Source organism: Asterias rubens, chromosome 10 (assembly GCF_902459465.1).
Source record: "Asterias rubens chromosome 10, eAstRub1.3, whole genome shotgun sequence".
NCBI lineage: Eukaryota > Metazoa > Echinodermata > Asteroidea > Forcipulatida > Asteriidae > Asterias > Asterias rubens.
In genome coordinates this window covers 13,724,419-13,751,610 of record NC_047071.1, presented here as the reverse complement: position 1 = coordinate 13,751,610, position 27,192 = coordinate 13,724,419, and the positions used below count along the sequence as shown (strand labels likewise).

General features: G+C 38.3%; 2 protein-coding genes across 2 annotated transcripts; one reads left to right on the top strand and one right to left on the bottom strand.

The window, feature by feature from the left end:
• The first annotated feature begins 1,410 nt into the window (after positions 1-1,410).
• Positions 1,411-12,651, top strand: LOC117295688 (cation channel sperm-associated protein 2-like). Its single transcript, XM_033778398.1, has 13 exons — positions 1,411-1,567; positions 2,014-2,190; positions 2,559-2,627; positions 3,348-3,520; positions 4,178-4,339; positions 4,887-5,011; positions 5,457-5,629; positions 6,578-6,710; positions 7,185-7,283; positions 9,978-10,028; positions 10,480-10,571; positions 11,768-11,920; positions 12,362-12,651. Exons 1-13 carry the CDS (start codon positions 1,411-1,413, stop codon positions 12,391-12,393), a joined length of 1,596 nt encoding a protein of 531 aa, XP_033634289.1. The 3' UTR covers positions 12,394-12,651.
• A 3,397-nt stretch (positions 12,652-16,048) lies between these two features.
• LOC117295836 (katanin p60 ATPase-containing subunit A-like 2) lies at positions 16,049-26,950 on the bottom strand. Its single transcript, XM_033778608.1, has 13 exons — positions 26,897-26,950; positions 25,537-25,704; positions 24,194-24,263; positions 23,606-23,636; positions 23,010-23,193; positions 22,547-22,756; positions 21,655-21,831; positions 20,595-20,777; positions 19,893-19,987; positions 19,377-19,484; positions 18,704-18,869; positions 18,363-18,465; positions 16,049-16,869 (listed from the first exon to the last, which is right to left on the bottom strand). Exons 1-13 carry the CDS (start codon positions 26,948-26,950, stop codon positions 16,733-16,735), a joined length of 1,686 nt encoding a protein of 561 aa, XP_033634499.1. The 3' UTR covers positions 16,049-16,732.
• Positions 26,951-27,192: the final 242 nt, after the last annotated feature.

Here is a 27,192-nt window from a genome sequence, read left to right as displayed (position 1 = left end):
GGCGGAGAGCAGAGCAAAAAGGCAAAAAAAATATTCGTAAGTAGGAGATCCAAATTGCAACCAGATTTGTTTCCAAATCAGAGTTCAGTTCAGACGTAGATATTTCCCAATAGAATAGCTGATTTATTTCGTTAGTTGTGTGGCTAGTTTTACGTGCAACACCGTACTCGTCATTGTCATTTTGATTTTTGAGCCTTATCACAAACCTTTTCATTGAGCTTTGTTTTTAGGGTATCCGGACAAGCTCTGCTTTTTAAATTAATATGGGCCCCTCCACTTACATTTCGTGTACAAACTATTCACCTACTACCTAGCTAGTAAATTATTGTTTGCCTATAAATCCAAATCCAATTGCAATGTTATATGGATTGGAAATAAAGTGAATTGAGTTGAACTGAATAGCTAGAAAGAATGAGCAAGAAAAGAAGAAACTAAATGAACTCTAGTCTACATGCGATACTTTGCAATTGCATAGCTTAACATTACAGTTACACTATCATTTAAAATTACGGGGGCTGGTCATCTTGCCACCTAGCAAGCTCGCCACCAACAAAGTCGCCCCCTGCAAAGTCGCCCCCTAACCGGCTCGCCCCGAGGTGTTACAAAGTTGCCCCCTGACAATGTCGCCCCTAAACAATGTCGCCCCCTAGCAAAGTCGCCCCCTGACAATGCTGCCCCCTAGCAAAGTCGCCCCCAGAAAATAGTTAAGGGTTAGGGTAAGGGTTAGGGTTAGGGTATAGGGTTAGGGTTAGGGTTAAGGTTAGGGTAAGGTTAGGGTTAGGGTTAGGGTTATAGACCTTCCACAAGCACATTACTTCATATGGAATTTTTTCTGAAAATGTTTTAACTATATTTTTTTACCATAATTATTGTAGCCTTAATTATTTTTCCAAACAACATCTGGGGTGACTTTGCTAGGGGGCCACATTGGCTGGGGGCGACATTGTCAGGGGGCGACTTTGCTAGGGGGCGACATTGTTTGGGGCGACTTTGTTGGTGGCGAGCTTGTCAGGTGGCGAGATGACCAGCATTCAAAATTACACGGACCCCATTTCAAATAGGAACTAGCTACAGTTTTTAAAGTGAACCCTGGGATAGGATGGGACATTCGTGACGCCAGATACGTGCATAGCTTACTCTCAAACTGTCCCAAAATGCATCATAAATAATTACCACTTCCGGCCTATCTGTATTGAAGCAAAGGGGTCCATGTGATGTGACACAAACACTTTTCAGCAGATTTTCAATTTCCACTCAAAGTTGCACTAAAAAGTAATGTAAGTGGTTATATTTGAAGAAATCGGCCATGGATTATCTGTGCTAAGTTTGATGAAGTTGTCTTTAATTAATTCAGCAGTGATAGTTAAAAAGCAATTCACGTGAGAGGAAAAGTGGCATTAATTCTTCATTATGGATGAGAACGCCATCACTAAGAGACTTTTTGACGAGCTTACTCCCCAAGCCGAGATCTTCCGTTCCAAACTTATAGAGGACTTTCATCTGTTGGACAGTCTTGATGAGCATGGGCAGTCAGATGTGCCTAAATACTACACACAGGAGTTATATGGTAAACCATTAAATAATACAATACAAATGCCATCTTTAAAAGGCACTGGACACTTGTTGGTATTCACTCAAAATAATTGTTAGCAATAAAACTTAGTTGGTAACGAGCAATACAGTGCCGATATTGCTAGTATAAAACAATGTAAGAAGTGTCTCCCTCTGAAGTAGCGTAATTTTTTAGAAAGGGGTAATTTCTCTCTCAAATATTGAAAGACTTCAGGCCTGAAGCCTTTTTCATAAATCTGAAAGCTCGCAAATTTGTGCAACAAGTGTGTTTTTATCTTTTATTGTTCTCTTGCAACTTCGATGATACACTGAGTCAAAATTTTTACAGATTTGTTATTTTATGCATGTTAGGATACACCAAGTGAAAATACTGGTCTATGAGAATTACCAAATGAATCCAGTGCCGTTAAGAAATATGAAGTTTTACTTATTCTGTTGCAGATAAAGTGAAGCTTCACAAGATGATGCTAGACAATCCAGGAGGGCTCGTCAAGTTTCAGGTGTACTCAAGCAAAGATAAAGCAGAGGTCAGCAAGACTGATCGACGAAAGAACCGTGTCCGCAATAAGAATTCCAGAAACCCGGCCCTGAATATATGGGCAAATTTTGTGCTGAAGAGTATCCTTTTTATAAAGTTTACTATACCCCCTTCCTTTCCATCTTCCCTCATGCCATCTCAGCTGTGCGCTAAAGGGTTTTGGTACATTTTGTCAATCAAGTTTTTAAGCAACGACATGAATTCCTACTCACTGTGAATGAAGATGTAATTTACCTGTAGAAATTTCAGCTTCATTAGTCGTCAAGACTTTGAGAAAAAAACACAAAAAAAAACACAGGGCAATGTTTTTAGGAGAGTCATGTCAATCTGAAAGCAGCATTTTCTGCTAAACAACTTCTCGAAATTGGGCCGTTATTTTGAACCCAGTTTGTACCATCTCTTCCAATTTTCTCAGTTGACTTAGCATTATTACCTTAACAACAGGAAGGCTCTCTCTTCCAGAATTTTATGCTGGTCTTGATTTTAGCCAACTCCATCGCTCTTGGAATTCAATCAGGTAATTTCTTAGTTTTAGGCCTCAAATTAACCCACGGCTCCCACAGCGATGCAAAGTTCCAATACAAATTAAAATTTTCCTTTTAAAGTTCCTCTTACCACCAGAGGGAAAATTGCCTTGTTGAATCTAATAAAAAAACTTCAAGCCTGAAGCCTTTTATTAGGCATCTGAAAGCAGACAAATTTGTGCAACAAGGGTGTTTTTTTCATTCATTATTCTCTTGCAACTTTGATGACCAATTGAGTCAAAAGTTTCACAGATTTGGTACTTTATACATATGTTGGGATACATCAAGTGAGAAATACTGGTCTTTGAAAATTACCAAAATGGTGTCTAGTGCCTTTAATAAGCCATTTACAAGTTAAATTTGAATAATGTCTGGTACAATGACTTTATAGTTACAATGCACCCTTTACATTTGAATTCCTCAGACTACCGAGACAGTTGCTATGCCATGTGATTAGGGGGCAAGCTTTTGTATAGCAACCTCCAGATGAGCAGACCCTAGTACTATTGTGCCATACACATCCATTCAGAATTGTGTATGGGTGTTCACCGTCCCCTAATCACGTGGCGTAGCAACTGTCTCGGTAGTCTGAGGAATTCAAATGTAAGCGGTGCATCACAACTAAGGGGCGAGTCATTGTACCAGATATTATTCAAATCTAACTAGCAAATGGCTTATTGCCTTTGAACTTTCAACTCCATTTTTCCATTCAGAGGTATCCGGTAACAACGACCCAAGCCTGTATGGTTTGAATCAAGCCCTAGTTATCTTTGACTACTGTTCCCTGTTCATCTTCATGATTGAAATCATTCTCAAATGGATGGACGACTTTATCTCCTTCTGGAAGAATGGCTGGAATATCTTTGACTTTATTGTGACAGTTGCGGTGAGTAAAATGTAGCTGATGTAACCAGTGGTACATTTTGCAAATAATTTTAGGGAGCAAGGCGCTAGCTTCAGGATATAAAATTATTTATATTGGGTCACTTGGGGCTGGCCCGAGCTGGCCCGAGGTGCACTGACGACACTACGAGAAGGGTCACGTGAGGAGGAACGTTGGTAAATATCTGCACACGTTCATCCTGGAAAAAATTTAATACGCCACCTGGATGAGCACACAGGGGTCGACCGACCCAGGGAAGCTAATCGAACACACCCATAGAGACTCTGGGCTTGCCCTTAACATTAGCATGGCATTCATTGTCTAGTAAAAAGTCTTTAATTTCTTTTTGAAAACTTTGTATTTCATTTTGAATTTATAATTGCAAAGAATCTTCTTGTTGGGTCACTTTGAAATTCTAAAGTCTGAACCCAATTTCACGGCTCGGCAAAGTAGGATATATGATTGCAGAGAAATCTGATCTTAACAATTCAGTATTTCACAGGTTTAGCAAGGGTTTTCATGTGTACATTTTATTTGCTTACACAGCTAGTGCAGAATTTGTTTGCTAACCTCGTTAGCAGAGAATGTTGACCATAAGCAGAAGCAGTAAGCAGAAAGCTAATGTAAACTTAGTATTGTTTTTTTTTTCTTTCCCTAAAGTCATTTGTTCCAGAGATCATTGCATTTACTGCTGGGGATTTGAAGGAGTTGCGCGTCATCGTCAGTAATCTACGCGTCTTTCGTATCTTACGCTCCCTCAAGATGGTTTCTCGCTTCCAGCAGGCTCGACTCATTGCTTTGGCCATCACCAAGGCCTTCAAGGTCATTAAATGGCACAATTTCATAAAGCTGTTTTTAAAAGCAGAAAATTCTGCTTAGCAAATTTCTTTGAAAAATGTCATGGCTATTAACTTTGGCTATTAAATTTGGCTGGTAACCAGTTTCTGTTAAGCAAAATATTTCTGTGCTTAGCAAGTTTTTATGCTTACAGGCTTTATGAAATTGGGCCCATATCTCCATTTCTAGAAGCCACAATGAGAGCAAAGTTGCAAGAAAATAATACAAGAAAAAATACCCTTTTTGCACAAATTGGTGCACTTTCAGATGCCTAATAAAAAAGGCTTCCCTCAGGCCTGAAGTCTTTTAATATTTGAGCTAGAAATTACCTCCTCAACAACTGTTACTTCAGAGGAAGCTGTGTTTCACAATGTTTATACTATCAACAACACCTTTTGCTCATTAACAAGTAAGTTTTTATGCTAACAGTTATTTGAAGAAGTTACCAATAGTGTCCAAGGCCTTTAGATGAATTTATATAAGATGAATTTGTGTTATGATTTAATCATCCATTCTATTTCATACCCTTCAGGCTATGACATTCATCATGTTACTTCTTCTTCTTTTTGCTTACATCTTCGCAATCGCTGGAGTCATCTTCTTCGATAACTACACGAGGTCGGACCGACAAGACTTACTCTATAAAGACAGCTTCAGGTACAAGATACAAAAACTTGTCTCTTTAGGGTGTCGTGGCCAAGTGGTTATAGAAGAGCATCAAATTCAAGTTCTGGGCCCAATTTCATAGAGCTGCTTAAGCACAAAATTTTGCTTTAGCAAACAAATCCTTGCTTAGTAAAATCAGATTATCGGCCAAGACTCCACTCAATTGTTATGCTAAGTAAACAACAGCTAAATACCAGTCACAAGCAATGTATATGGCATAAAATTTGGGCCAGTAACATGTGTAAAATTAGCGAGCTTTTTTCATGCTTAAGCAAAATTTTTTGCTTAAGCAGCTCTATGAAATTGGCCCCAGTGGTTAAGTCATTGTAGTTTGGGTTCGAATCCCGATCGTGACACTAGTTTCCCAGAGCAAGATACTTCACTTAAAAAAAAAATAAAAGATTTGTGTACTCTTATACTCACTGGTTCCCTGCAGTACTATCACCAACGCACTGATCACATTGTTCCAGCTCTTCACATTGGATCAATGGTATAAGGTACTGATGGATATGTGGAAGGTTACCGACCGATTCTTCACTACGTTCTACATCATGTTGTGGATCTGTATTGGCTCCTTCATATTCCGCAATATCTTTGTGGGAATCATGGGTAAGCAATTAATGCACCATTAAATTAACGGTTGATCTGAACCCTCCGTACCCCGAGCTAAGTGCCATGGAAAACCCTACCCAATCGTCACACCCACTCTCTGGAACAATCTACCTGTCCACATTTGTGCCTCCACTGGACTGGACTCATTTTAAACTGTACACTTCTTGTTTCAGCGCTTAGAAACCTAGTATTAAAGACAGTGGACACTATTGGTAATTGTCAAAGACCAGTCTTCTCACTTGGTGTATCTCAACATAAATATGCATAAAACAACAAACCTGTGAAAATTTGAGCTCAATTGGTCGTCAAAGTTGCGAGATATGAATGAAATAAAAAATACCCTTGTCACACGAAGTTGTGTGCTTTCAGATGCTTGATTTCGAGACCTCAAATTCTAAATCTGAGGTCTCGAAATCAAATTCGTGGAAATTACTTCTTTCTTGAAAACTACGTCACTTGAGAGGTAGCCGCTTCTCACAATGTTTTATACTATCAACCTCTCCCCATTACTCGTTACCAAGTAAGGTTTTGTGCTAATCATTATTTTGTGTAATTACCAATAGTGTCCACTGCCTTTAATGTAATGTCAAACTAATGGTTGATCTGAACCTACCCCGAGCTATTGCCATTTGGAATAATCAATATTAACCTATTTGAGAGAAAAACCTTTGGATTGAAGATCAATCTAGAGATGGGTTTGAATTTACACGCTGTATTTGAAAAAAATTGATGGCTGTTTTATTTCTCAACATAAAATTATTGATTTTGTATCATTGTAAGTAACTATTGCTGCGGCTGTTACATTAACTTGAGGCCTTTGAATGAAGCAATTAAAAAAAAAGTTGTGAACATTGACTCTCCTGAATTACCCCTAACCAATAGTAGTCCTCCACTTTTAGCAAGGTTTATATCAAACTTATTATTATTGTTCTATTTTCTCCCAAGTGAATAATTTCCAGTCAATTCGTAATGACCTCTTTAATGAGGTCAAAGGTCATGCAGAGACAAGAGAGATTGCCCGCAATGCTGAAAAGTTTAACGAGGAGCTAATTAAACAGGACCAGAAGCTTAAAGCAAGGTCAGCTGAATTTAAACAGGGTTTAAAATAACCATCAAACCAGGCTGATGTTAACTCATCAGTTTTTGGCAAGATCAGAAGCTTAAAGGCAGTGGACACCTTTTGTAATTGTCAAAGACCAGTATTCTCACCTGGTGTATCCTGCCAGGTATGCATAAAATAAGACAGATGTGAAAATTTGGACTCAACTGGTCATCAAAACTGCAAGAGGATAATGAAAGAAAAAAGCATCCTTTTGTTGCACAAATTTGTCTGCTTTAAGATGCCTTAAAAAGGCTTCAGGCCTGAAGTCTTTTCATATTTGAGTGAGAAATTACCTTTTTCTTATAAAAACATGTTTACTTCAGAGGGAGCAGTTTCTCACAATGTTTTATACTATCAACAGCTCTCCTTTGCTCGTTACCAAGTAAGTGTGTATGCAAGTAAGTAATTACCAATAGTTACATGTTCCCACCCCTATTTGTCTGTTTATAGGCGAATGACAATCACAGCCAATCAGCAGTTACTCTCGGAAGCAAACCAAAGTGAAGAAGAAAATATCTCCAAATCTGCAGCAGCTTCAACAGAAAAGAGGTTAAAACAGCTTCCAGACCAATTCAATCATTTAGTAGGCTATAATACACAACAGAATTTCAACTTTTTTGATGATTTTTTGGTGACAATGGTGACTCAATTTGAATGAGTCCTCAAAAAGGGAGTCAGGTTGATGTAGTGGTGTCTTGCCTCGCCTTCCACCTCAGGGAACTCGGTTCGAATCCTACCAGGGGCCAGTGTTGTAGTCGAGACCCAACAGTTCGAGACCAAGACCGAGACCGAGACCTGAAGGCTCGAGACCGAGACCGAGACCGAGACCGAGACCAGAAGGTTGAGACCAAGACCGAGACCATAAAAGTCCGAGACCGAGACCGAGACCGAGACCTTAATGAAAATAGACACAATAAAAAAGTCAAGCAAAGTTGTTAAACTGTATGGGTGATTGTGTACACAATTCATCCTCAAATAAACATGTGAAACAATTGTAAACTCCAAGCTACTTCAAAGGATGTATTCAAGACTCCCTTTCATATCGAAAAGAAAAACTAAATCAGTCTCAATCTTGTCAACTAGGTCCAGACATCAATCATGTGCACTTAGAATGTAACGTTATTTTAGGATCCTCATCAACTTGTATGAATGACCCGACCCCCCACCCCAGCACAAATATGAAAAAGCAATTTATGTAATTTTTTCGATGGGAAAATTCTTCAATTAAGTCTTTATTTGGGTGAAACAAATATTATAAATGTACATTATGTCAGTTGAAAAATGTACATCTTAAAAAGAAAAAAAATGCCTTGATTATCTGTGGCATAATTTAAAGAACTTTTTCATTGCACTTTAAAAACATCAGCATGCCCAACATTTCTGCTGACAGTCTAGCACGATGCGGGCGCATGATAGTGCCACCCCTACTGAAAACTCTTTCCACCGGTGCAGAGGATGCTGGAATTGTGTTTAGGCCATTTTTTTTTAATAACTTGGATTACGGATTTGTAAGCTACAAAAAATGAGCGAGGATCGGGGAAAAAATGACCGGGATTACAGAATTTCGAGCTCACGAAATTGATGGGCGAAAACAAATTAAAATAAAAAATACCGAAGGCACGCGGGCGGCTTCTAAAACACATGCATAACATTGGTCTGGTTTCCATCATACATCGGCCGCGATTTTTTTCTCCGTTCACTGGCTCAGGGATCTTGTTGTATTTGAAGAAAATGTGATCTAAAAGTATTGTTTTGTTTATTATTTTCAGAAACGCAATTTTTTTCAAGCGGCGATTCCCGTAATCCAATGTTTGTGATTTTACACAGAGCGTGTTCTTTCCTAACGTGTAGTACATTGTATACAGCACTGAAAACTCTGTCTCAAGTTGATCGAACCCTAATAAGGTTGCACTGGGTATGAGTTATTGGTTAATACACGATGTTCCCAATCTCTCCCATTACGGTTCGTAGAGTTTCCAGTGACATACTAATCGTTAGGAAAGAACACGTCCTGTGTATAGCTCGCACCCCAACATGATTTCAACGGACTCGATGAAAAACTATTAACAAATTATTTCCTGTGTTGCATTAATGGTAAGAAAAGGCGGTCTCGAAGCGAGACCAGCTAAATATTCGAGACCGGAAGGGTCCGAGACCGAGACCAAGACCGAGACCACAGGGTGGCGAGACCGAGACCGAGACACGAGACCGGCAGAACTGGTCTCGAGACCGAGACCGGTCTCGAGACCTACAACACTGCCAGGGGCACTATGTTGATTTGGTTTTTCATTTCCTACCTGACTGCATGGGTTGTCTTGCCTCGCCTTCCACCTCAGGGAACTCAGTTCGAATCCTACCAGGGGCACTATGTTGATTTGGTTTTTCATTTCCTACCTGACTGCATGGGTTGTCTTGCCTCGCCTTCCACCTCAGGGAACTCGGTTCGAATCCTACCAGGGGCACTATGTTGATTTGGTTTTTCATTTCCTACCTGACTGCATGGGTTGTCTTGCCTCGCCTTCCACCTCAGGGAACTCAGTTCGAATCCTACCAGGGGCACTATGTTGATTTGGTTTATCATTTCCTACCTGACTGCATGGGTTGTCTTGCCTCGCCTTCCACCTCAGGGAACTCGGTTCGAATCCTACCAGGGGCACTATGTTGATTTGGTTTTTCATTTCCTACCTGACTGCATGGGTTGTCTTGCCTCGCCTTCCACCTCAGGGAACTCGGTTCGAATCCTACCAGGGGCACTATGTTGATTTGGTTTATCAGTACAGTCCCTACCTGACTGCGTGGGTTTTCCCTGGAATAATTCTCTGGGTTTTTCCTCCCAAAACTGAAATTTCTTCATTGTCTTCTCACCTTGTCCGAGATGCTGAAAAGACTTTGACAAGAATTATCAAAGATAGATGTAGGATGTAGTTGTTTGATGGCTATAACTGTGTCTAAACATTGGACGATGAGGAACATTTTAAAGAAACTTCACAAGAAACTGATCATATCTTTAAACGTTTAGGTAAAATGGAGGAACTTTAACTGGCATTTCTTTTTGGGAAAACAAGTGGAAACAATTAAATAAAAAATAAAAAAGAGTGAAATGAAAACAACTGCATCTGGAATGATTTTTCCCCAGCTGGTTCCTGTTGTTTCTCCCATATCCATCTTCTTGTAAGTTTGTCTTTAGTTTGGAATAACTAGAAAATGCTGATTTATTTAATACTCAAAACTTTCTTTACCTAGTATGACAGATGCAACAAAAGAGAAAGGACAACCCAAAGAAGCATGGACAAGGTGAGAACAAGATTCAAATTACTAATTATTAAAGACGCTGGACACTATTGGTAATTGTCAAAGACCAGTCTTCTCACTTGGTGTATCTCAACATATGCATTAAATAACAAACCTGTGAAAGTTTGAGCTCAATTGGTCGTCGAAGTTGCGAGATAATAATGTAAGAAAAAAACACCCTTTGTTACACGAAGTTGTGTGCTTTCAGATGCTTGATTTCAAGAACTCGAATTCTAGGTTGCTGAAAAGGGAATGAGCAACAAGTTATGTAATGAGTGTTTGTAATAAAAAAAATGTGTAAAACAAATTACACTCAAAATTAGTAAATGTGGACAAGCCTCGGTAAAAACAAATATTCTTTATCCCTGATGCAAAATAAATATCTATGCACTTAATTGAGTATCAGACTATGTCTATAGTTACTGAAGATTTTTTATTTCACAATATTTGTCAGTGATTATGAAGGAAAACTATCCCAAGATACTGTTGAAGAACTTAAAAGACAGATAAGTTATATTCAAGTGGAAGATGAACAATCTTCAGACAGTAAGTAATTGATTCCAATATATTCATTGACACAATAGACCTTATGCGTATGGCGTAATGTTTAAGTATTGCGCCCTCGTCTAGAGGGAAGGAGGTTGTTCATTGGCCAATCCCATGCGCACAAAAACTGCGTTTCCATTGTTTCATCGTTGGTTTACCTCTAAGATGGCGGCTGGATGACGCAGGTCTATGAAAATTAAGTCCAACTTTAAAAAGGGCATGTAAGCACAACAAATTGCTCAGCACAAACAAATCTTGCTAAGCAGAAATTGGTAACCAGCCAGAATACCATAAAGTTGCCATTGCTGCGACTTTTAACCCATTAATTATTTACTAAGCAAATTTCACACAGCTGCTTAAGCATAAAAAGTTGCCAAGCACAACAAAATTACGCTTACCAGAATAAGGTCACCAGCTAGAATACCATTTACATGTGTACAGAATGTAACTGGTGTTCTGCTTTGTTGTGCTTAGCAGAAAAGTGTTAAAGCAATTTCTTTTCTTAAGCAGCTCTATGAAAATTATGCTTAACAATTGTCTGCTAAGCAGAAAAGAGCAGGATACCAGTCACAAATTGCACATGTGACATGGTAGTTTGGCTGGTAACCCTATTCTGGTAAGCATAATTTTTGTTGTGCTTAGCTACTTTTTGTGCTTAAAGACACTGGTCACTATTGGTAATTGTCAAAGACTCAGTTGGTGTATCTCAACATATGCATAAAATAACAAACCTGTGGACAGTTGAGGTCAATCGGTTGTCAAAGTTGCGAGATAATAATGAAAGGAAAAAACACACGAAGTTGTGTGCTTTCCGATGCTTGATTTCGAGCAAGACACGTGTATGAGCACTCCAAATGACATTCTGCACGATTCTGCCGCGCATGCCAAATTAATGTCCGACCACAATCATTGCTGTGATTGGTCAAATGGGTGAACGCGCACAGTTTGATTGACAGGCCGGATCGGTCCATAATTACTTCTTTCTCGAAAACTACATTACTTCAGAGGGAGTCGTTTCTCACAATGTTTTATACTATCAACCTCTCCCCATTACTTGTTACCATTAGAAAGGTTTTGTGCTAATAATTATTTTGAGTAATTACCAATAGTGTCCACTGCCTTTAAAGCAGCTCTATGGAATTGAGCCCTGTTTGAAATTGAGCCCTGTTCTTGAGCTTGTTTTAACTCTTCATCAGATTGGGAGAAGCTTGTACATGATAACATGCAGCTCTTGTTGAAGACACCATCGGAGACTCTATGGCCTAGAGACACTCTCTTCAGATACTTCCAGTTGATGGAATCTCTCCAAGAGAATCTTCAAGAAAGACAAGATCTTATGGATCTCTCATGTAAGTATAAACTCTCTGTTTTCAAAACTTTCTAAAAGGGACGGGTACCTTTGGTAATTTCTCCAAAACATTTCTGACCATAACAATTCACATTGCAGCAAAAACATTTTTAGAAACAATTTCCTTCAAATCTCACTATCCCTGACTGTAGGGCTTGGGTATTTTTTGTATGACACAACGGACAACGCATGTACAACGGACTTACGCGTCTCTCCTGAAAACATCGCTCTGTGATTTCCCCTTTATTTCTCAAAAACTTGACAACTAAAGAAGCTGTAACTTCTACTGTTAAATTATATTACATGAATCTTTGTTTAAAGTCGGTAGGGATTCATGTCATGGCCAAATCCAGACTGGTGTGGCATACTCTAGATAATAATAAAGTGTTTCATTTTGTTTATCAAGCTAATGTCCTTCATTGAACCATTTTGTCGTTTAAAGATCATGCGTTATTGCAGATATTTGACTCCTAGCTGGTGGATGTGACTGTAACAAACCATTCAGAGTGGAGAAGCGACATACGGACACCGGACTTTCATTGTATAAAGTGTAAATATTGTCTATTTAATTAATAGATTGGTTTAAGGAATTCTTTAATATTGACTTCTTTAAAAATTTTCAGTTTTGTTAGTTCATTAAAATGACGTAATTTGCATTGTGAAAATCAACTTTATTTATTCTTGGCCCCTTGAAATGTACTGTAAATTTTTGTTTTCTTTGCGGTTTGAAAAGTTTAGACAAATTACAATGAGTCTCTCTTATTTTGTAATTTTTTCTTGGGAACTATTTCAGTGCCTGTTTTGGGGGTGTGTTGTTTGAACCTTAAATGCCAAGTTTGTTGAGGTTTTTTGAAGTTGTGTATACAAAACTCTTTCTCACCAAACAAAATAGTATTTCGTGAGTGATATTGCCCTCTCGAGTTAACGTGTATAATATGGGTCATACAATTAACATGTACAATTGATGACACTTTTTGAGTACATAAAACATATTGTGCATACTATGATTTTGACACTTTCAATAAATAAAATAGATTGTACATGTACGGACCTTGGCACTAAAAGAGTTAAAACAAACCGTTTAAAGATAATGGACACTATTGGTAACTGTCAAAGACCAGTCTTCTCAATTGGTGTATCTCAACATATGGATAAAATAACAAACCTGTGAAATTTGAGCTTGATTGGTCATCGGAGTTGCGAGATAACTATGAAAGAAAAAAACACCCTTGTCACACGAAGTTGTGTGCTTTCAGATGCTTGATTTCGGGACCTCAAATTCTAAACTTGAGGTCTCAAAATCAAATTCGTGGAAAATTACTTCTTTCTCGAAAGCTACATCACTTCAGAGGGAGTCGTTCCTCACAATGTTTTATACTATCAACCTCTCCCCATTACTCTTAGCAGTTGAGGTTTTATGCTGATAATTATTTTGAGTAATTACCAATAGTGTCCACTGCCTTTAAGTTAATGTTAAATAACCCTCACATTTTGGTAAACATGCCAAGCAGGATTGGAGTATTAAAAAGAAAATCACAACAAATCTTAAAATTAAATTAGTCGTTTCAAAAAGTAAAAATCTCTTTATTAATTTCCATGAAGCAATTGCGCATACAATTAAAACCACTTTAGGATTTAGCATTTATGTGTACTCACACCACAATACAAAACACATGCATTAACAGGTCTCAAATTTTACACTGGACCACAGGCTTAAGGCCAGTGATTTTGGTGTCGGGCTTGTAAATTCATGACAGGACAAGTCTGGCAGTCTTGTGTTTTTCAATTGAATATTAAAACCACACTGTGTAATATTTCAAACAAAAACAAGTGATGTTAAAATGTTGACTGACTAAGTGTTGTCTGATTAACACATTTCACTTCTATTGAATATGATGTATGTATGCCCGTAAAGACAATTGAGATAAATTTTCTCTTATAGATATGAATTAATTAGTCCAGTTCATACTTCCTGCGAATGCGCATAGGATAACAATTTTGACGTCACAAACTTGCAACGACTAATTTGGAAGAGTTGAGCCGTGTTCAACTCCTGCGAAATATTCACACCGAACACAGAGCTGTGACATCAACATTCGTATTGCACTCACAGGAAGTATGAACCAAGTTTTAGTGCTATTTCAAATAAAAACAGTATGCATGTTAATCTGTTCTTGCACTTTGTTAGAACAATTCTGGTCGGATAAACATTTTGAGCAACAAGCCCTGTGGTCTTGTGGATTTTCCGCCCAAGTTCAAGCCCTAATTAAGAGTACTGTCCATTAGTTTAAAATCAAATAAAATAGTTAGTGACCTGACGTTTAAACCCTAGCAGATTATCTTTCTTGAAGGCCTCAAAAATGACCAAATTAATACATAATTACAGTCACTGAAATCCAAGCACTCAAAAGTTGCAAATTTAAAGGAAATGGGCATTTCTTTTTTAATCTTGTCATTCCACTTAGTGTTGCAGTTTTAACCCCAAAATTATTTCATACAATAGGATCATATCCTCTCACAAAGTTCAAGAATTCCCAAATTATTTAATTCTATCGATGAGCAAGTTCGGGTGAGCGACTAGACTTGACTAGACCGACTAGACTAACCAGAAACCAAAGAGCACAGGGAGATTGCCTCTATCGAACCATGCACTGGGACATGGTTGATATGGTCAATTCGTGAGCTACGTTACAGTTTATGGTCAAGTCTAGTCGCTCACTGAACTTGCTCCATGGTGATATGTCTTGCTCAATCCCAAAAAAATATCATCAATTTGGCTAAGCAGTCTTTTCTCCAAAAAAGAATCCAACAAAAACATGCCATTGGAGTTTGACAGATTTGGGTTGGTTAACGGGAATGAGCAAGATAAAAACGCAATAATTTCATCACGAAAAGCCTTTTACATTTTTTTTTGTATGATACAATTCTATACAATAGGCTCACTGTTTACATGAATATTTTATCAAGCAGATATAGTCTGTACATACATTACAAGAAATATCAATGTACATATTTTCTACAGTTTGTCTATACAAAAATAGATCAAGTAGACATTTAATGAAAGACATTGCACACAGGTGAGTTATAAACCAAAGCCACCAAAAATTGGCTGAATAGACAACAAACTTCATTTCATTTTAGAACTGAGAAGATTTCCAAATTCCCCAAAATCTACTCACAGGTAGTAGAGAAGTCTCATGAATTCCAGAAAAACTCTTTGGTAGTCAAATATATAGCAAGACAAGGTTTCAAAAGACCACAATCTTTTGTATACATGTATATGCGCCTTGAACACCCAGCAGGGTGGATATGTGCGCATTACAAGTCCTATTATTATATTATTATAATCTACCCAGCAAGTTGATATACACATAGTGTTACCGCAAACGGAAAACAAAATCTTAATTTCATAGGATCAGTGCAAAAACTTTGTATTTCAGTGCTGTTCATTTTATGTGTACATTTGAGGAAGTTAAAGGAACACGTTGCCTTGGATCAGACGAGTTGGTCTATAAAAAGCGTTTATAACCGTTTGTTATAAAATGCATCAGTTGTTATACAAATGCTTTTCAAAGACCAACTCGACCGATCCAAGGCAACGTGTTCCTTTAAAGAAAGATAAAACTTTGGTGCTTACAAACACAAATTGCGTTGCGTAAAGGCTACTAAAAACAAAACATATACAAAGTAGTTTTTGCACTGATACAAAAATGTTATTGTGGAGTTTAGTCTCAAAAGGCACTATAATAGTATAAAGCAATAATCTAGGTTTTTTTCACAAGAACTTGTGAAAGTATTCAATATAAAGACACTGGACACCTTTGGTAATTGTCAAAGACCAGTCTACTCACTTGGTGTATCTCAACATATGCACAAAATAACCAACTTGTGCAAATTTGAACTCAATTGGTCATCGAAGTTGTGAGATAATAATGGAAGAAAAAACACCCCTGTCACCTGAAGTTGTGTGCTTTCAGATGCTTGATTTCGGGACCCGAAAATCTAATTCTGAGGTCGCGAAATCAAATTAAAATATTTTAGTGGAAAATAACTTCTTTCTCAAAAACTAAAATACTTCAGAGGGAGCCGTTTCTCACAATGTTTAATACTATCAGCAGCTCTCCATTGATTGTTACAAGTTTTACGCTAACACTTATTTTGAGTAATTACCAATAGTGTGCCTTTATTACACATTGATGCAAGGGTAAAAAAACATATTCTTTAGCCCCCCATGCAAAACTAACATCTTTTCTCACAGTCACCATTTTGTATTTGCCTTCATTAGAGTGCAACTATTTGACATATTAAAACATATGACACAGTACACTGTGAATATTTACTCACATTTGATAGTATCCATGAAATGTGTTTCCCCTGTATGTCATTTTCCAGTACTTTTTATCTAATCTTTTTAATACTTGCGGTTGAACATTTTTGTGGAAATAGCGCAATATAAGTCTCTAATTATTAATTAGTATTATTATTTGATAAAATTTTTACATTTCGTCTGCACAAAAACTTTCATTTCGTTTGTAAACCATTTTTATGACTGCATCATCTGAACAATCTTAAACTCTTTCCATACCTTACATCGTCTATTTCTAGAAACTACTCTAGAATTCCAAGGGTCATGGGTTCGAATCCCACCCGAGTAACATGTCTGTGACATTTTTTCACAGGACTCGGGAAAGTACCGAGTATACAGTGCTAACACACATTGGTGTATGGGTAAAGAACAAAACCAACTCCCTCGTTGTAGATGAACTTCAACTTCCACACAACTTAAACTCATCAAAACCCGAACGTCCTAACTTTACACAGACTCGTACTCCTTCTGCCATCTAAGATATTTATCTTTGAGCAGTTTTGCCGAGGGCTTGGTGTGGGCTAAGGCCGCTATGACGTCATCTGTTGTGATCGCATCGATACTAAAGTCTGGAATTTTCTCCTCTGTAATGGAATTAAAAGTTACATGTATTTGGTCAATATAATAATAATATATAGTGGTAAGTGGTAGTAATATATATATAGGGAGTGTGGGCTGAAAAGAGCCAGTTTGGTCTTGGTATTTCAAAAAGTATACTCTGCTCAGCTCAGACGAGCAAAGTATACTCCCTCAGAAGATTTAGTACAGGGTTTTACCCGCAAGTTTACTTTTTATTTATAGTTTATTCTTATTATCCACACCATGCAAAGCTTCAAACATCACTTAATAATATTAGCTTGCTCATGATACAAACAAAAAAAAGTTCAAAAGAAAGGGACCACAAATATTATATATACCGGTTCTCATTTCAAACTGAATTGACCACTAAGACGGCAAAGAATATTCATAATTTGTGACACAGATGGGTAAATGTCTATATTAGGTTTGATCAAAATTATTCAATCCCAATCCAAATAATCAACATTAAGTTTAATTATGGGGTTAGTTTAAAAACAAAGTGAAACATTTTGTGCAATTCAAACTCCTTGTAAACAACAAATTATATGCCTGTCACTTTGGTATCAATCTGATCACACGATTGTATGGTGCACACCAATGAATTTGATTCAGTCCTTGTCTTCACTGCAAATGTAATTGATTAATAAATCTGTTACAAAATTAGTAGATCTTGAAAAAGTTCCAGAACCACACTTTGGAATTTGACAAAAATATGTTACTCACTTTTCCAATATAAATTATCATCCTTGTCTAAATGTACCAACAAAAACAAAAAACAGTAATTAGTTCATAAATTCATACTGCCTTTGATTCCCTTGGTCATTTCCTTAATACCACAGCCTCAATGCCCTGGCCATTGCCTTGGTGCCCCCTTGCCTCAATGCCTTATTGTCTTGATGCCCCCTTGCCTCCACCCCCAGGGCCCAATTTCATGGCTCTGCTTACCGCCGAATTCTGCTTGATTCCCCGCTTACTTGCAAGCGCCGAATTTCTGCCCTAACCTTGTAAGCGTAGAATACCTAGTAATGTGAAGTACGCTCGCGCAGAAGCCAAAATTCGCCGCTAACCCGTGAAATATGCTCGACGTAAGCACAGAATTCCCTGCTTCCATAAGCATCGATTCTGTGCTTACGGTAAGCAGAGCCATGAAATTGGGCCCTGGTCATTGCCTTGGTGCCCCTGCCGCCTTTCCTAGCCTCTATTCCCCTGGTGATTGCCTTGGTGCCCCCTTGCCTCTATTCCCCTGATACATGTAGTTGCCTTGATGCCCCCTGTGGCCCATCTTTGCCGCTGTTCCCCTGGTCATTGCCGTGGTGCCCCTTGATATTCCAAAGTCAGTTCACACTTTCTTCAAACAGGTGCTCTCGACAAAGGAAAGAGTAGCATCATGTCGTGTTATAAATCATACTTATTTTGGCTGCAACAATGTCTTGTTTTATTATGAACATAAAGCTGGAGGTCATTGTCTTTATCTTGTTAGTGAAGGTTATTAACCTACCTACTGTACTGGATTCTAATATATCAAAGATCTTGCGGACCGGTCTCATAGCAGCCTCCTTGCAAACCAGTCTAAGGTCAGATCCAGAGTACCCATCTGTTACCTGTTAAGACAATAAAGGGATTATTCAGAAACATGTTTTAATTCTTTAGATTACAATGTGCGAATCGCTTGAGGCGTAGTATTGCGTCATGTTGGTGTAAGCCGTCGATTTTTGTTGGCGGTTAGCGATCCTTGGAGCAAGTACGGCTGTCTCCTTATTGGGTTTTGCAGGGGGTTTGAGGGGCAGGTCGAATAGATAAGGAACATTTGAGGAACTCTTAGTGATTTGAATGACTTACCCCGGCTAAATACTCATAATCTATATCCGTCTTAATCTCCAACGCACAGTCAGGATTAATGACCTCTGGTAAGTGAAATGCAATCATCTTCTTCCTGGCTTCCTCGACCGGCAAGTCCACTAAGATCCTCTTCTCTAATCTACGAAGCATAGCGTGGTCTAATTCCCTGTCAAAATAAAACAAAATTGTAAATTTCTGTTAAGATGAGAAGAGAAAGACAAATATACTTCCAATATTAAAAAACTTGAAGACTGTGACAGGATCCATGGTGTTTTGTATACCAGAGGGTGTACAAAACCCATTGACTCTGTCACAGCATGCAAAATTTGTTTTGTTATACCATGGTAACGTTATTATTCCTATTCTTGAGAGTTCTGCTCATCTTCAAACATTATTACGACTGAGTAGGCAAACGAACAGTGGTTCATATAAAATACAATTCGTTACTGTTCCCTCGGACCCGCGAATGGAAAAGCGCTGGAAATCGACCAACGGTTGGTACGATCAAGGTTATGCACGCCAGTTAAGAAAACTCATGTTGCCCTCCATGCTGTGCACTTGTGTAGTGCGCTACGTTGGTAATGTAAATCACATCACATGATTGGTTCTCGACCAATAAAATTCACAATTATTTAGCGAATTATAACAATCTTACTTGTATACATGTACATACCAGGGAAGGTTAGAAGCAGCTAGTAAGAAGACTAGGTCGTCTGATTTCGAGAGGCCATCCATCTGTACAAGAAGTTCCGTCTTCATGCGTCTGCTGCCCTCATGCTCCCTATTCATATATCAAAAAGAATAATGGTATCGATTACTGCAATCCACTAACTGGTTTTTTCTTACTTTGAAGCCAAGATAGCCCAATAATTTTTTTTTCAAATGATATTTTAACCCTGTTTTTCTCTTCTCGTGTGACCTCAGTCTTGTAGAAAAATTTCCTGTCCGGGAAATTCTTGGGTACAAGCCCTGTGGTCTTGTGGAAGCATATGTCTTGAGAAACTGTGTCATGTTTGTTCTCTAACAAAAACAACCAACAAACATGTGTCATGTTTGTCCTCTGTCCGTCTTCTTGAATTCTTTCTTAAATACACCCCTCGTTGTCATTTTATCAGAGTGCACAAGCACTTTACAAATTTGGCTTTTTTTTTGAAATGATGATTTTGATTAAGGTAGCTTCGGCACTTACCCTCCTGGCGTTGCTCCTCTTTGGCCCATTACTGACTCCAACTCATCCAAAAATATCGTTGATGGTGCATGGAATCTTGCCAACTCAAATAATACCTTCACAGGAAACAAATTCAAATACTTTATTACAAAAAGAAAACAAAGTCAACATTCACTCTTTTCCCAGCAAGGCATTGTGGAGCGACGTATTTGAAGTATAAGACCTATTCCTGTACATCGCACCATAATGGTTTATAAGGTGCTGTGGCGCAATGTGCAGCCAATCAAACCAGGAACACTGGGGCAAACCCCTTCTCTTGTTTTGATATGTGCACTGGGGTCTTTTAAAAATGTATTACATAACACAGGACCAACGACAATATCCCATCAGAAGGGCGCAGCAATAATGTCTAGCTTAAGGACACAAGTGTCACGGCCGGGAGTCAAACCCAGTCTACTATTCAGAAACACCAGGGCCCAATTTCATAGAGCTGCTTAAGGCTAAGCACAAAAAGTAGCTAAGCATAACAAAATTATGCTTACCCTATAAGAATACCAGCCAGGTGTCACAAGTACAGTTTGTGGCTGGTATCCTGCTCATTTCTGCTAAGCGGCAAGTTGCCTAGCAATATATTGTGCTTAGGCAGCGCTATGAAATCGGGCCCTGAGCTCAAGTCCGGTGCTCTTATTCCCTCGGCTGCTCTTAGCCCAACTACCCTCTTACCCTGACTAGCTTCTCTGAGTCTCCTCTCCATTTACTGACGATACTCGAAGCGGAAATATTAAAGAACGTCGTGTTACACTCAGTTGCTACAGCTTTGGCTAATAACGTCTTACCGGTTCCCGGCGGACCATAGAGTAAGAGACCTTTCCATGGAGAAAGGATCCCTGTGAAAAGCTGTGGATACTGAGAGCAGAAAGGAAACAAAGCAAGAAAGTAAGTTTAAGGATAAACTTGTTTATGGAGGATATTAAGTCTCTGCATGTCTCTGAGGCAGTCAAACGTTGGGACCCATTAAAGTGCGAGAGTGTGTTTTCTTCACATGTTGTACTACAAAAGTTGTCCCGAAAATGCTTAAATACATGTACGTGAGAGACTTGCAATGGTCTATCCTGAAATGGTGACCTTTTTTTTTGCGAAAAAGAGAGGTGGTTCTGAAAAGAATTAGGGTGGGATAGGTCCCGATGCAATTTTCAGATAAATTTTTGATTCGGGGATCGTTATCGCTTTGTGAAATAAAAAGTTTCTGCATGGCTAGGATTATGTGTGGACACAGGAAGTTTCCTTATATTCATATCAATTCAGAAGACCGATGTGCACAATCTTTTACTGATCAGTAAAGAGACTATCCTTCAACAGTAAAGTGACCAATTCAAAAGGTGACTCAATATAACAATAAAGTGACTAAATACTTCAGCAAAGCAGACTTACCAGGTAAGTTTCCATTGTTTAGGTAGTTCTGAGGTAGTTTTGAGTTTAGGTAGTTCTGAGTATGCGCACATTACCAAGAAAAATGGATTTACCTGGTAAGCAGAGCCCAACATTTGCATCTTGCAATCAAGGGAGGTATTTAGAATTACATTCAACGTAGTAGGAAAATACATGCATGTATATGCCAGAAATCAGGGAGATTTTAAACTTTGCTCATTAGAGCTTGGAAGTATTGGTATGTTTTCAGGGAACTTTCTGCAAAGACAGGGAGAGTTGGCAGCTCTGGGTAAGTCTGCTGCCACCTAGAGTCCCAAAAGTCTCCCAATTAACTGAAAGGGTACTTGGTTTTTACCTTGATAGGGTAGACCACAGATTCTTTTACTAATCTCTTGGCGTTATCCAATCCGATGATGTCATCCCATCTCACGTTGGGATTATGTAAGTAGATATCTTTACTGATACTCTGAGCTAGCTCACGCCATTCCAGCGTATACCCAGAATAACCCCCGAGGGGCTTCAATAACCGATCCTGGAAGAGAGAATGACAGAAAACTGTTGTTATCATTAAGCCTGGGCAACTAGTGAAATTTACTACTCGCCTAGACGGGCCTCAAACAGTTGCGCTTTTGACACTAGTCACGACGGGCCTCAAACAGTCGCGCTTTTGACACTAGTCATGACTAATGTTTATTTCCCAAGATGCATTGTGGCATATTGTTTGCCGTAGGCGCGATATAGCAAAATTCACGCTGAAAGGATTAAGGGATTGACACTGATGTCTGATTGTGTTTTGTAAGTAAATTATGTTGTTGTGAATAGTCGCGTGCAACACAATTGGTTTACCAAGCAGGAAGTTGCTACTATTTTTGTAGTAGTCATTGCTGCATGATTAACCGAGTAGTTGAAAAACAGTAGCCGTGACTTGACTTATCAATCAATAGTCGCGACTTCAACACTAGTCGCCCAGGCTTAGTCATCATATATTACTTCACTGCACTTACATGTAGGAGTAACATGGATACCGGAGATGAGAGAGCAAGAATTTGATAAAGCCTCAAGTGCTTCCAGTATTGCACCCTGGCCTTTATACCTCATCAGGGAAGCGCCACTTTTGTTTTAAGGCTAGCATACACAACATCAATGGCAAAGGCTGATGTGCCTTAGAGGGTCCCCTTTACCATAGGAAAATACCTGTGCCCCTTCAAGAACGAAATTCAGGGCCTGTCAATCTGCCAAACACTTACCGATGGATCACCACCGTCTCCCATGTATTGTTGTGTGGCTCCTTTGATGGCGTTATTTAACATTGCTCTCATATCAATGATAGGGCCTTTCTTGTGTGGAATCTTTCCAGAGTCATTGAAGTTACCCTCACTAGATTTGTTTACAACTGCTGTAGATCCGGACACAGAGAGATCCGACAGAGGATCCGCCAATCCATTCACTTGTGATGACTGCAAAAAGAACACAAATAGAGAATCAAGTCTATACATACGGTCAAAATATTATCCACTGTGCATTGATTTCAGACACAACTAGAGAACAAAAAAACAGTCAAAATGCCGTTAAACTTATTGCATGGACCCATAACATGAACAGTTTGGAAAACTGGCATCATGTCTGAAGCTTGCACTGCAGCAATGATGGGCAATAATTAAACATGAATAATTCTTTTGATCAAGCTACAGCCCTAGACAGCACACTGACCTGCCTACTGAGATTCTCCCGCGTTGGTTTTCTGTCTATACTGGGTTTTCTGTTGGACGTCGCCGTGCTTGAGTTAGGTCTACGTCTGCCGAGGTGTGATGGGGCTGAAGCAGGTCCAGTGTTAGGATCTGGTGCTTGGGGATGTGGGATGCGTGGTAATGTTGGTGTGCTGCCATTTTTTGTACTAGAAGAAAATAATTTTTAAAAATAATGACAAGGAAAACCGAAAGGGTAAAATTTACTAGAGAGGGATCTAAATCAATGACCTATGATTAGCGTGCCGGTGTGTCAGGAGATTTTGTCGCCTCATATGGCGAACTGTGTACAAACTACTTCTGTTATAGCGCCCTCTTTTGAGTCATTCTCCTTCAGCCCATATTAATGTCCCATTATGGGAAACAGAATCTCCAGCGGACAGATATTCCTTGGACACCGACACTCTACCAACTGAGCTCAAAAAAATAATATAGAACTTTAAATTTTGCAGGACAAAATGACACTTTAAAATTCAGGATGAGCAGACTGTTTGTTTTCTTAAAAACTAAAACCTAAAAACATTCCTTCAAATAACAAATATTTGTATGTGGATTACTTACAATTTTTTAGGGCCTTTGGGAGGAATGTTACCTAGAAGAGGGAAAAAACAATATTTATTATTACATTGAGCACTGACATATTGGTTTTTGAAACAAACAAACAAACAAACAAAACTTATAACAATAATGTAAAGCGCATTGAGACGGTTATTGCGAAATGCGCTATATAAGAATCATTTTTAATTATTAATATTATTAATATTATTATTTTTATTATTATTATTGTTATAAGATAGTTCTAAAAGTATGATGTGATTTTCATTTTATATTATTTATAAATTATTGATGTGCAGGAAATGACTTAAAAAAAAAAGTAAACTTATTCACTACGCAATATTGCCCATATTGCCAAGAAGACAAGGAAGGAGTATTTTTTCCCAGAGAAAACCCACGCAGTCAGGGACTAAGACCCCAATCCACATAGTGGGGTTTGAACCAGAGTCCTAGAGGTGGACGGTAAAGAAAGATACCACTACAGAAAACCTGACAGCCATATATCTATCCCTAACTGTTATTTGTGGCGCATGGTCTGCCCATGGTCTTGCAACTAAATTCAAAGAAGCATTAGATACATGTATATATCCTTACCGTCTGTGTATATTTTCTTGGTGACCTTTGGGTACTTTTGAAACTTGACAAAGTAGTAGGATTCATATTCCTTTTGGAGAGAAAAAAATACACACATGTAAAATGTTTTAACCGGAAGGGTATACCTTTGGTAATTAAAAAATGTTAATGACCAAAAAAACTTACTAGAAGAAGCACTGCAGCTGTTCATAATGTATTTAACAATTTGAAAAACAATTCCCTTCAAAGGAATTGTGGTTTTAGAGAGAAAGATTTTAAAACTTTTCAATCTTAGAAACTTTCAGAATTATTTCTCAGATTGTGTAATCAAACAGATTATTCTTCCAGCGTGGACAAAACACCCTTGTCACACAGAATTGCGTGCTTCCAGTCTATGTTTGATTTTGAGACCTCAAATTCTAAATCTGAGGTCTCAAAATCAAATTCGTGAAAAATTACTTCTTTCTCAAAAACTACTCCATTTTAGAGGGAGCCGTTTCTCACAATGTTTTATACTACATGTATCAACCCCTCCCCATTACTCATTACCAAGTTAGGTTTTATGCTAATAATTGTTTTGAGTAATTACGAATAGTGTCCAATGTCTTTAAACAATTAAATCAAATACTAGGAGTTCTCACAATTACTCAACTACATAAGGCCTGAGATCTATCAACAATCACTTCTTGTTTCTTGAACTCGCTTGGCCAGTTACGGGGACAGGGCCTTTTCTTCCAAAGCACCAAGACTCTGGAATTGACTTCAGGAAGATCTCAGAAAAATGCACAACATCACTCTCTTCCAGCAGTAACTTAAAACATACTTGTTCATGCTTGCTTTCCCAACAGTTTGACAATACTTTAACTTAATCGTTCTTAAACTTCTTTCGAACCGGCGTCATTGAATGTTTTCCGGTAAAGTGCTCCATAAATGCTATTATTCAAACATGTACAGGAACTGTTGGGATATATATTTTTTTTTCAGAAACAAAAGGCATTCTTCAGAGTGTCTTTTATTTGAATAGAAAGTTGTATACTTGTATGAGTTTGCTTTCACAGTGCTTTGTGTGAAGCCGCAGGAAAGATGCTATCCCCCATAAATAGGGCCAATCCACTTTGTATCAATTGGTATTTAAGCACCAAGGCTTAGGCACGCCGTAGCTTTTTGAAGTTTTCTTTCAGCCTCATTCTCAAAAAAAAAAAAAAAAAAAAAAAAAATCAAATGCTAAGTTATTCTAGATCTACAAGTACAGTAGCATTCCATCTGGGTTTTTTTCCCAAAAAGTGAAATATCACACGTTTTGGGGAAAAATAAAGTGACTTTCGCTGAGTATCTCAGCGGTCTTGACAACCAATCATACATACCATAAGTATTGTGTCTAAGTCCACATTGTCACACACTTCAAAGCGACTGAAACTGAGACTACTTTCATGTTCCAGTGACTTAGCAGCCTCAGTGTAGCCTTCTTGAACCAGATGATGTAGAATTAATACAAGCAGATTTTTCTTGCGCTGCTCTACCCTCTGTTCATCCTGAAAAAAATAAAAAATATATTCAGTCATTTTTGCGCCAATTGAATGGGGCAAGTTCAGTTGTTTCAACAAATTGAAAGAATGGTTCCTCAGTTATACATGTGATTGGGTCTCGTCAAACCTTTTTTTAGTTCCTGAATCCTATACATCCAATACCGATAATGCATCAGCCCCAAACCTGACACGTGACCACATTTTGATCACATGATCTACCACTGCACCGAGACAATGGTACATGTAGGCAGGGGACACGCCTATTTCGAGTTGCGGCAGAAAAACAACAGTAAATACCGAGCAGAAAATTGCATTTTTTAGTTTCACTCATCGAAAAGGCAATGCAAGCATTATGAATGTATATTGAGTGTGTGGGATAAGTTTTGGTTGTGTAGTACAAAGGAAACTTCAGTTATTGGTTGCTAACGGTCGTAAAACTTTCATCTATCATTAAGGAGGCCCAAAATATTCGACCCCTATAGTATTAAGGCTCACGGGGGAGCCTTTTAGTTTCTAGAAGTAACCTACTCCCACCTTGTCCACCTAGAACCTACTACCTAGGTTCTTTCCACTATCATCACCCTGAACAGCGACGATAGCAGGACAAAACTCTCTGCCTCTATCTATAGTTCTAGACTAGAGTAGCAATCACCCGTCGTAGAAATTAGAAAATCTATAATTGCATTTCAATTAAGTTCCAGCAGCCTGCTCGAACTAACCAGGGGGGCTCTTCACTAATAGCTTGCTGTCTTGCTTCGCATCAGCGCCCTGTGCTGAATATCTACCAGATGGAGTTTGCACAGATCGTCAGATCATACACAATACAGATCGAAGGTATAAATTTGTTTGTCTATTTAATTTTAGTAAAAAATAGAGTACACACGCGCGCTCCAGTTCTAGTTTTCTGCGCTGACCGTGGGTAACTTTTTGTACAAAGTTCCTTCACTAATAATAACACATTAACATCAAGCCTTCATGACTTGCCAACTACCCATTTTTGAATTTCTTAGTTGGATATTGTCACACATAAATCATGATTAATTTGGCTGTGTACAAAAAATGACAGACGAGCCAGACGGTTTGTTTACTTACAATTTTTAAAAACTTCAACAATTTAAAAAACAAACATTTGGTGAGGCAGGTAAAATAATACACTCGGAAGCCATACACTATTAAAACAAAGAGAGTAAATGCTTACCGCTTCTCTTGCCTGGTTTGCCGTCTTAATGGCACCATAACTCAGTGATTCCATGATTAAAATTCACAAAATCGCGAAATATGCGTCCCCGTTGCCTGGACTTTTGACTATCATGACCTTTCCGGCTCGTGCGTCAAGCAGAAGACTTGCTTGTTGTACAGTTTAATAATCAAACAATTAAAATAATTAAAAATCATTTAGGCAATATTTCTAAGTGTTTGTGAAGAAAATAATTATTATTTACAATAAAGTGTATTGAAAATAATATTTTAATTTGCAAATTAATTGAAAGAGGT